The sequence below is a fragment of the Python bivittatus genome, unplaced genomic scaffold, assembly GCF_059951505.1.
Source record: "Python bivittatus isolate LINGU-HERP-01145 unplaced genomic scaffold, Pbiv_v1 ctg000320_np1212, whole genome shotgun sequence".
Lineage (NCBI taxonomy): Eukaryota > Metazoa > Chordata > Lepidosauria > Squamata > Pythonidae > Python > Python bivittatus.
The window spans coordinates 12,351,677-12,362,960 of NW_028277052.1; the positions used below are offsets into that span (position 1 = coordinate 12,351,677).

Consider the following 11,284-nt stretch of genomic DNA (forward strand, 5'->3'; position numbering starts at 1 on the left):
CTCCAGAATGATTTGAGGCTGTTGACCAGGTCTGCTTAAGAAAGCACAAAAGGGAGATGTGTGTATTGGACTGGATGGTGTTACTTCACTTGTTGTCTCTTGTAGCTACTGTCTCTTGATCTGCCAAACCTACAGCCATCCTACACCATAGAATAAAAAAGCCGAAAAAAATGGCTATTATAAGGGAATATTATTTACCATGATGTAGTTATTACTTTTTAAGTTTAGTAAAGTAAAAACAAAATAAAATGCTGAGTTTTCCAGAGAAAATATAAGATATGCAGGTAGTCCCTGGGTTACAGACGGCCCATAGTTAAGAACAGAGCCTGTTGTAGCAAAATTCGAGTTAAATACACAATGATTCGAGTTAAATTACACAATACTACTTAAATGATGATGATGATGATGATACAATAATGCTGTTCTGGCTTACATACAAATTTGACTTAAGGACAAACCTTGGGAACGGAACTCATTCTTAAACTGGGGACTACTTGTAAATGCAATACAAAATTAGTAAGGGGACATAAACTACCTTGGCCTGAGAGCCTGCAAATAGCTTCTTTTTATCATTTATACACACATTCACACAGAAGGATTCTACATGGCTGCAAGTTCTGATGTGAAGGCAGTTTTCCAGGTGTTCATCTTCCAAGGACTTCTCTTTATACGTTAGATTTATCTTCCTTCTTCTTGATCTCTATATAATAAGGTATAAAAACCAAAATAACCCAAACTCATAGTTGAACAGTGATGCCAATGAAAAAGACAAAAAATAGTGTGCAAACTTTCAAGGTTCCCAGAATTCTTTCATGCTGTGAAAAAGGGAAGGTGGCCTCAAAACCAGGTGAGATATTTCAGCTATGTAGAAAGTGAAGGCAGAGACTACAGACTGAATGTATTTGTCAATAGTAGGGATTCCTGGGGTAAAGTAACATCATTCCAGGGCAAATAAAAGTTATTACTCTCCCACAACTTCTCAAAACATGAAGCTCAGAATTCACACAGAAGAAAAGAAATAGACCAGAAAGTAAGAGCATTGCATTTCCAGAGCTGGATCCATTTTAGTTGTTCTGAGAAAGGTATTATTCAACTATAGTTTTCAGTAATAGGCTGATATTACAAGCATTTAATAATAAGTTGTGTGTTTGCTCCTGTGGTCATATCCAGCTTGGGACAACCTGTATTTTGCTATTCATTATTTTCTCTTTTTTATTTCTCTCCCAAGTTGTTGGCATCAAATGCCACAACTGCCTGTTCAAGAAACCATACGGAAATTGTATCACCTGGCAACGTCCTTGCAACCTGTACATTGGGCAGGCTTGCTATAAGAAGGCAATCTATTTTGGTACGTGACCAGAGTTAATTTATCCATAGTTAATTTTTTGTATATCCCATCTTGCCAATACCTCTGTCAAATGTCAAGAAACCTGGGTCTCACCAAGATAGAAATAAAAGCTTATTTCCCAAGAAGGTCATATATATGTGTGCAGGCTTTCTATGACTGATTTTATCATTTAAAATATGTTGTGAAGACTTCACGTTTCAATTATTTATGCTGTGTTCCCTTCCTTTAAACCCCCCCCCCCTTCTGAATCCTATTTGTGGCATGCACACCACTGAGTTGAGAACTATTGACTTACAACATAAATTCTACAATTTTCTTCTGAGGTAGATAAAGCAATAATTAAAATAATTCCTTTGGACAATTTTTTTTTCTATGCAACAATGGCAAGTGGTACCGAAAGTAAGAAACTACACTTTGATAAACCTTGCACATTCAGAAATCATGAGTTAAATTGTAAGTTGGAGTCAAGGTTGTAAAACATTGTCCATCCCTGCCTTCAAAAAAATAGAAAGAATTCATTACGATGCAGTGAGAATGACTTGTTAGTGCACCCACATCATGCACTTTTTAAGGATTGAGGGCTGCTGAAGACCCACCAACAATACAGCAATGATTCTCCTCTTCACATAATGGTATAAAAGTGGCTGTTAAGGTTCCTAAATTGGTATCAAAAGACAAAACTATACAAAGGGGAAAGAGTTGTCCTTAAACACACAATTCTTTTAAAGTTATTTATTTCCCTCGCTTCACAGGTAGGATCCCTCTCTTTGTTTTCCTAGGCTGTACCCCCAACTGTATTAACACCTACGAAGCACCACAAGATCAGAATATCACTCAAATTATCACCTGCTGTGCTCACCGAAATTTCTGCAATGCCTGAGAAAAAGTTGGAGGATGGAAAAACAGAGTGGAAAGAAAAGGAGTGAGCTCCCAATCTGCTCTGATATCTGGACTGCTAAGCAATTTCTGCACAATGGTTCATGCCATATGATGGCCTTCTAACTCCAGAAATTTGCATCCCTGCTCTTGAACAATAACAGTGAAACTCAGCATAGTATTCACTATGTAATCACATACTGATTATTTGATTGAAACTTCAAAGTCTCTAGGCAGCTTCTTTTAGATCAAAGATGGGGCCATCTGGGTTGGGGATATATTTGGTTACCAGGTACAGCCAGGGAATTGATAGTAGAATCATTAGCAGAGCCAACATTTCTAATTTAGTGGATCGAAAGGATTACATGAAGTCAATTTCTTCAAGAATTTGGGAGGTTTTGCATAGCCCTTTTTACTGTTTATTTGTGGATGTAGAAAGCGAAGAACTCAAGCCACAGAAAATATCCAGCTATGAAATAGTGGCTCTTCAGTTTGGGGCATTACATAATGAACTATGCAAGTCAAACTAGCTCAGCTGTTGACATTCATCCATCACATAATGAAGGTACCTAGATAATGGAAGGAAAAGGAGATGTTAATCGGGATAGAGAAGACAACCAGGGAGAGTTGGAATATTCCTTAATAGCTATCTGCTCTGGAAGAAGCCCATATTCCAATGGTGACAGCAAGTGATACAGTAAGTTATAAAGGATCCATAGAATGATTCAGAAATAGTAAAACAGGGATGATGGACATTTCAGTAGAGTTTTGTGGCCATGCTTTGATAACACTGGGGAAAGAAATGTACCACAGGGCTTCATAGAGAGGAAATCTTGGCTTATCTTCTATCACTGGTCAAAGGAATAATTGTAACTAAAGATTGAAGACTGAGGCTTGCTGAACATCAACTAAGTTCATACATTGATCTAAATCTTAAGTTATGTGTTTGATTTTGGACTGGCATGTTGTCATTTGTAAAGCATGTTTTATAACCAGTTCAGGATCACAGGACTCCTTTGGGTGTGTCCTCATAGCCACTCATAAAGCTGCCATAAAATTGAAAATTTTATATGACAGAATAAGCAGCTATACTATACATGGAGAACAAACATATTTAAGTATAATTTTACGGTGTTTAAATTGCATCACCTTTTCTTGTGCAAGTTCTGATTTTTTAATGGATCCAAGCTCCTGGCACATAGTTATGCAGTCCATAGCCAGAAAAGACTAAATCATGACCTTATTGATGCACACCCCTCCCTTCCTCTATATCAGTGTTTCTCCACCTTGGCAGCTTTCAGATGGGTGGACTTCAACTCCCAGAATTCCTCAGCCAGCTGGCTGGGGAATTCTGGGAGTTGAAGTCCACCCATCTTAAAGTTGCCGAGGTGGAAAAACACTGCTCTATATAGAAACAAAGGCATAACAGCTTGTTCAAAAATATTTGGAAAAAAAAGTGTAGTTAAGCATGTATGAATGCAACCATTGTCTGAATTTTTAAGCCATTATGTAGGCACAATTCTGCATACCCAGAATGAAGTGTAAGAAATAAATACTTCTACGTTACCCTCCTAATTCCTACTGTGGCTGAAATCCTAGCACTTTCCATTCAAAAACATAAAAATGTTTACTTCAATCTTTCCCAAAACTTGCCCTCCCTTAAAAAAAGCCACAAAGCATATTGATGTGAATATTTAATTCCTTTATAAGAAAATACTGACCTATCTGAATCACTTTCCAAGTATATCAGTCTATACTTCCTCCAAATCTCTGGTTTATACTATTCTTTAATTCTCTTCCATTACTTTCTTCCTATTTTTTAGCTCATCTTGCCAACTTGTCATACTGGTCATATACATTTAGAATGAATGGAACAGACAAAAGTAGAGGAAGATACATATTTTATTTTATATTTTATTTTATTTTCTAATGGCTTTTTAAAGTTCCTGAAATAGAAAATGAGGCTTAACCATTTGTAGATCATGTGCACATTAGATCTAGAACATTTATGGCCTTTCATTCTACATTAGGAGAGAGGACTTCAAATTTCCAGAAATGCATAGGTTTGAAAGCAAGGTCTTGCAGTATCTGTTTTTGCTTCAGGGATGAAGTGCCCATATAGATATGTATATATCCAGTAAGTGAATGCCTTGTGGAAAACATATAAGAACCACCTTGTTCTCTGGAGAATCTCTTTGGATTTGAAAAGTGTCTTATTCTTTTCTCCATCAAAGGGGTTCAAGGAAGCCACATCTCACCTTGCATGGGAATTTATAGCCGCAGTTCCCCCTTTTCAACAGGCTTTCTCCCTCTGTTTCCTTTTTTTGTCTGTAGGAAAAAGCCAAGGCATTCACAATTACATGGACCCAGAGATGCAACCCATAAGCATTTAATGAAGCTGGATTTTTAGCTGGCTTGCTAACTTAAACCCATTTTTTTTTTAGCTTAGAATGGTGCATAAACCCAACCAATTCCTGCTTCCTTCATGAAGGTTCTTTACTATCCAAAAACTTGAGGATACTGTATTTTAGGACCAGATAGATTAATGTAAAATTCACTTTAGGTTGGAGCTGGTGCTAGGCCTATGTGCAAGTTACCTGTCATCTTTTGAAATATGACAATAGACTGAATATTAAATGAAAGACATTCATCCTAGTTCCTAAAAGATGGACAACCTGTTCATCTTTGAGAGACACTTGCTTTTCTTGAATAAGTTCACTAGGAAAGAGCCATCTCTTTACAGATTGCTAGTATCACTACAGAAACCAGCAATCTTCAGCAACTCACTGGAAGTAATGAGGAAGAAATTATAAGGAATCCTCACAGAATCTATCAGTGGTTGCTAGTTTCTCACTGCCATTAGCAAAGCCAGGAAACAGGAAGTGAGGAATCAGGCTGATTGACAATTATCAAATTGTTGTTTCCTGCTCCCAGTGGTAACGGGCTAGTGGGAGAAGTGACTAGAACTTCTGGTGATTTTTCAGACTATTCTTTTTATGGAGAACAGTTGAATTGGCTTGTAAGTTGGCCACTTATGCATTAAAATCTAATTGTTTCTTTCTAGCCATGAGTGTAGCTTTACCAGAGCTGGCTCCTGAACAGGGGGTTCTTGTTCCTTCTTGGCTGCAGCTATTCGCTTGCTGGGTGGATGTTTCATAGGTTTTACAGGTGAGTCTTCCTTGGAAGAACTTTCTGCCTCATCATTTTGCTGTGATGAAGAAGATGATTCTCCCTCCTGATCATCATCTCCATTCCAATGCAAGCCAACTGCAAGACAGACTGAGCTATAATGCTGCTAGTTGTATGAAAAGCTACCCTGACTGGAGGCACAGGCATACCGCCATAGACTACAAAGTCAGTTTTCCTCAGGGACAAATTAAATGGAACATCAGTAGTACTCATGCAATTAATTTGCATTTTTTTGTCATCACATCTTCAATTCTATATACAGAATTCAGTTCTGAGAACTTGTACCACCATAGGATTGCCATTTTTAATAAACCCAATTACACTGGAAAGTTGGCTTCCAGACTTTCAAATTTCTAGAACTCATTGTTTCTACCACACATGTCAACCCCATACTGTCAGGATCAGTTCACAACCCACAATACATTCCTTTTTGTAAAGAGCAATACAGTGGAACCTCGGTATATGAACTTAATTCGTTCCGTGACTCTGGCTGCAACCCGAATTGGTCGCAACCCGAAGGAAATTTCCCCATAAGGTTCAATGTAATTACCATTAATCCGTTCTGGCATGGAGGACAGGGAGGCGGCTATTGCTTGGAGGGAGAGGTCCCCCCCCCCCCACGACCACGTGTCAGGGGTGGAAAAATGGCCGCGGACCACGTGTCAGGGGTGGAAAAATGGCCGCGGACCACGTGTCAGGGGTTGGAAAATGGCCGCGGACCACGTGTCAGGGGTTGGAAAATGGCCGCGGACCACGTGTCAGGGGTTGGAAAATGGCCGCGTATCCTGCTCGTACCCCGAGGCGGAGTTCGCAAACTGAGATAAATTTTTGCGGCCGGAGCTGGTCGTAACCCGAAAAGTTCATTAACAGAGGCGTTTGTAAACCGAGGTACCACTGTATGATTATTTAATTCAACCTGCTTCTACTCTTGGAGGGGAAACACGTTATCCAGCCACATCACCTCCATTTTTAGACTTACAGCATTCACGGAGAACTGCTGAAAAGCAATAATCTACTGAATGTAGCTGACGTTTCAAATGAGGCTCAAGATTCAACTAAGCCTGGCTTAGGTTTTTTTTCCTGCAGTTTTCCCAGCAAAGGAAGGGAAGGGAGGAGTTGCAGCAAACAAATTCATGTGTTTAATATTTGCCATTAAATCTTTGTAAAGATGGACTATATATGTATATATTCAGCCCAAAACAATCCATTACTGGATGAAGGTCTCTTTACTGAAGATTATGGATTGTAATCTACCATGCTGATACAGTGTGGGTTGGTAGATATGTTTCCCCTGTGTAGGGCTGAGAAAGTGACTAACCTGAAGTCACTCTGCCAAAATCCATATGTAAAGAAGGACTCAGACTTGCTCTTCCTGCTTCTAATCTAGCCCTCTAATTGCTATACCACACTGGCTTTCACGCATACACAGACAAGCTGGGTTTGCATATTATAGCCAGTCATCGTTTGTTTAAGCACAGCTTATTAAAACTATGATCAGCTTGGTTCATACAACATATTAAGTTATAGGTCACAGTTTCTAAATCACAGTGGCTGGGTTCCCACAACACACTAATCCCAAATCAATCCAAATATATATCTGTATAATGTATGAACCCAGCTTTAAACTGATCTGCAGGTGATCACAGCAAAACAGCTATAGATCCAAATTAGAGAAATAGACAAATGTGTTTTCAGAAATTATATGGAAAAAATATCTTTCACAAGAACATTTGAGCAAATCTAAAGAGCCGCTTAATAGAACCCAAGATCACCTTCTGGTTGTCCCATCAGGATCAAGTGCTTTGGGTTTTACCTGTTACATGTTGTCCAGCAAGGTACACAGGTCCAGATCCTGATTTTAGCCTAAATGTGATGGGAGGAGTCAGATCAAGACCTGCTAGAGTTGCCTAGAGAACATAAAAATTCACAGCCTGATAAGCTATTCAACATTTCAATTAAGCAAAAAATACAAAAACCATTAATACTAACTTGATAGACTGAACACTGGCTAGTAAATTCTGCTGTTGCATCTATGGGATCAAATCAAAATGACCTCTAGCTGAACTTCAGTAGAGAAATTTTTTAAACAGGATGACTATGCTAGCTAGAAAGCTTTGGAGGAAAAGCTAGGTAGAAGTTGTTTGGAATTATCTTCCAAAAAAGAAATTCTAATAAAAAATAATTATGATGACATAACTCACCATCGGAAGCACAGAAAGTTTCAAGGTTGCAATGCGCACTGGAGTTGAATTTGTGCTACCCTTTGGTGGTAGGATCTCTACAACATTGAATTCATCTCTGGCATTTTCCCCAAGGCAGATCTACTTGAAAGAAAGGCAGAGTCACCAAGGCTAACAATATCTGTTGGACCACCATTTCTGAATGCAGAGTTCTGGAGACAGATTTGTAGGCACCTAACTATTTCTAGAAACAATCCTATTCTCTAACCAAGAATTACATTTGGTTTAGCCCTCATATATCCTAGATGTAAAGCTACTGAGGGTGAGTTGACTGAGGTTTTGGCTTATTATGTTGCATAAACCCCAGTCATTCTAATGTATAAACCAATGTTTAAGGTTTATGAGACAACCTGTGGACCCTTTAGGTCATCATTTCAGAGATATTTCCTTATCTAAACAGAGAAACAGAATGACCAAGGGCAAAAAAGCAGCAGGAGTGTGAGCGATTTACAACTTGCTGCCAGCTTCCCCATTGACTTTGCTCACAAATCTTCCTTCCTCCATCTTCCTTTCCATATATAATATAGGCTTACACCATTTGCCCTCCACTCATGACAGCCCTGGTTAAGCCACCTCCTCAGCTGACCAGTGAAACTGGCTGCCATTTTGCTGGGGGGAGGTGGAACAAAGGGAGCCATGGAACATGAAGAAAACTGCACCCAGGCTCACCATTCCGGCATGTCCCAAGGGCACCCTCCCTTGAGGGAGGAACAGGACTCATCTGTCAACCACCAGCACCCCCCAGCCAGCCCTACCTCACCAACAGGTGTCCAAGTCACTTCCTCGTCCTTCCCTCAACTCCCACAGCTGTTAAAAGATTAACTTTCAGCCTCATTTCCTAAGCAGCTAATTGCTGATTGCCTGTCAGCCTTACCAGCAGCCAACTGGCACAAGGGACAGAGTGAGGTGGGAAAGAGGTCAGGGATACACCCATGACTATCATATGACCTGGACTGACTGCAGTGGCACAGCAGCAGCCACAAATTTCAATTGCATGGAAGTTATGAGTCCCAGATTTTGGATGCATTCTGCAAGTTAGCCCATTTGAGGTATCTTGATTTAAAAATTGTTGCCCTACGGTGCACTGTTTTGCCCAGTTGAAGGTTACAGACATGAGTTTTAGTGGTATATAGATACAAAATATATGAATCTAGCATCCGGGTCTTACTCAACAAACCATTTCACTACAACATTAGTACATAATATAAGCTCTTAGCAAGACTTTTTATACAGTTCCACATGTCTGGATTTTGTAAATAAGGTAGAAATATACCTAGCAGTTTGAATACTAGATATGAAAAGAAAGGGTAAAGGAAATTCATCTTCTTTGGGGGAGTTGGTTATGGTTAAGAAAAATTTAGACTTACTTACAGTATTTCTATGACACTATGTGTTTTCCCCAGTGTATGTCTACATGTACCCCATAAATATTCCATAAAATCTAGAGACCCTGGATCTAAAGAAAATTGCACACAATATGCCCTATACCTATACAAGATTTAGAAAGTTGACAGTGTTTCACATCTGTTATATTTCTCTGGGGATTCACAAATTTAGAAACCTTTCCCCCAGAGTCTTTTGGAGGAGCAAACTATAATTCAGTATTCAAAATATTCAAAGTGGAGATTTCTTTAATTGAATTCTATGAAACCAAGCTTTTCAAATATAAGCCCCAACATTATTTCAATGTTGTGCATTCAACTGTACATTGATACCAACAGGGGGAGGGGAAAACCATTGATGTGGGAAGCAGTGGGAAGAAAGTATGTGTGAGGAGAAGAGAATGGTAAAGTTCAAAGGAACATTTGGCCCCCAGGTCCCTCAGAGTCCCTCCTCCTTAAAAAAGACCAGCCATTCACTTACTGTTCTTAGAGCTAATTGCTGCTCACAGGACCATTCTTCTGACATATCAAATGTGTATTCCGGGCTCTCCCTGTTGAGCTGACATCCTGAATAGAAAAAGCGGACATCAGAAAGTGGTTTGGCCAACTCACCCTCTCCTGTGGTTTACCTAGAGTAGATCAAATATGGAGGGAACATTTCTTACCCCAGATTACACAAACAGGCTTTTCTGAGCGAAAACTGTCATCAGTAACAGAACTGGCATCCAAGGCCATTGCTTCGAGAAAGATCCTCTTAAAAAGATAAAGAAAAGAGACTGTGTAAATTCTGGACAGTCAGCAGAAAGACTACTCACATCTATTACTTTAGCATCAAATCTGTAAGGAACAACATCATAGGCCTGCTTCTTTGGGAATTTAATTGCAGCTTGAGTTGAGCAAAAGCAATGTATGTTGTTTTCAGCCACCAAATATCTGGTTTTACTTCCCTGAAAATAATCAGAATACATAAGAGTGCAACTGCTATTGTTGCCAAGACTCAGGAACAAGATAATATAAAACCATTCACTTACAAACAGGTAACATTCTAAAATTCATTTCCTTAGAAACAACATGCTCTCACTTGTTAATACAATATATTTTAAAAGAGATTATCTAAAATGAGTAGTTTGAAAAGAAATGCTACCAAAGTTCAAATACCTGGATTACAGAGCTCTGCCTAAAAGTCTCTCTTAGATCCCTGACACAGACTACTGAAATAAAAGATGGTATCCAGGTTAACTTCCCCACGAAGGTTCTCTCTCATGGTCCCTTTTTCCTTTTCACTATAATTTTTAGATGGAAAACCCAAGTCTAACTAGATGGTCTTCAAAAGCTCTTTTAGGTGCTGTTTTCAGCTGAAAAAACAAAAAAGCAAACTAAATTGCAAATTTGTTGAGACCAAGCACAAACAAGTTCTTGATATATATAAGTTTTTCTCAATATTTTTTAGTTCAGATCAGCATAACATGAGAGTTTCATGCAAGTAACTCACCAAAGACTCAGAAAGTAGCACCAAAATCTACTCTGAAGAGATAACCTTTATAAAAAGAAAGCAGGTGGTCAATGTTGCCTTAGGCCAATCAATTAAGCCTTGCAACTAGAGTAAAATTTCAGCCTTAAAGGAAATCAACCCACTTCAACTGAAATCTCTCCCAAATTGTGGGGGTGGGGGTTATAAACCAACTTCCTTCAAGCTGGTATTCTCCAGTCTTACTGTTCTACAACTCCCACCACCTCAACTTGCAGGTTCAGGTAGCCTTGGTAGGTTGGATATTGGAAGTTATAATCCAACATATGATATCTGAAAAGCATGAGCATTGTGAAGAACATTCTGTAGAGCAGGGAAACAAGTTTAATCATGATTTATTGAATTAATTACAATTGGCTGGGCCTGCCTATATTAAGCTACAATCTAGGATTAACAAACCACAATAGAGTCTACCCTAAGCCTGGGGTACAAAAAGTGTGGCCCACAGGATGCATGTAGCCTACCAGCATCCTTCTGGGGTCTTCTCCCCACCAACATTTAGAACACAACTTCAATATGGAGCAGAAAGTTCAGTGTGACCTTCAAGTTGGCAGAATTGAAACACCTCTGCACTAAGCTGCATTATAGTTGACTTGTTGTACAAACCTAGCTTATTACTTTAAGAGGAAGTTTCAGGCAAGCACAGCCTGTACTGATGGTTACAGAACTGCAGAGAAAGATACAAACTGAGGCAACTGTTTAATTTTTTTTTTTCACAATT

General features: G+C 39.1%; 1 protein-coding gene across 1 annotated transcript; it reads right to left on the reverse strand.

Annotated features, from left to right (window-relative positions):
* Positions 1 to 2,203: 2,203 nt before the first annotated feature.
* NPM2 (nucleophosmin/nucleoplasmin 2) lies at positions 2,204 to 9,770 on the reverse strand. The gene is made up of 6 exons (XM_088138792.1): positions 9,701 to 9,770; positions 9,517 to 9,602; positions 7,615 to 7,734; positions 7,227 to 7,320; positions 5,307 to 5,491; positions 2,204 to 2,224 (listed from the first exon to the last, which is right to left on the reverse strand). Exons 1-6 carry the CDS (start codon positions 9,768 to 9,770, stop codon positions 2,204 to 2,206), a joined length of 576 nt encoding a protein of 191 aa, XP_087994918.1.
* Between the last annotated feature and the right edge of the window lie 1,514 nt (positions 9,771 to 11,284).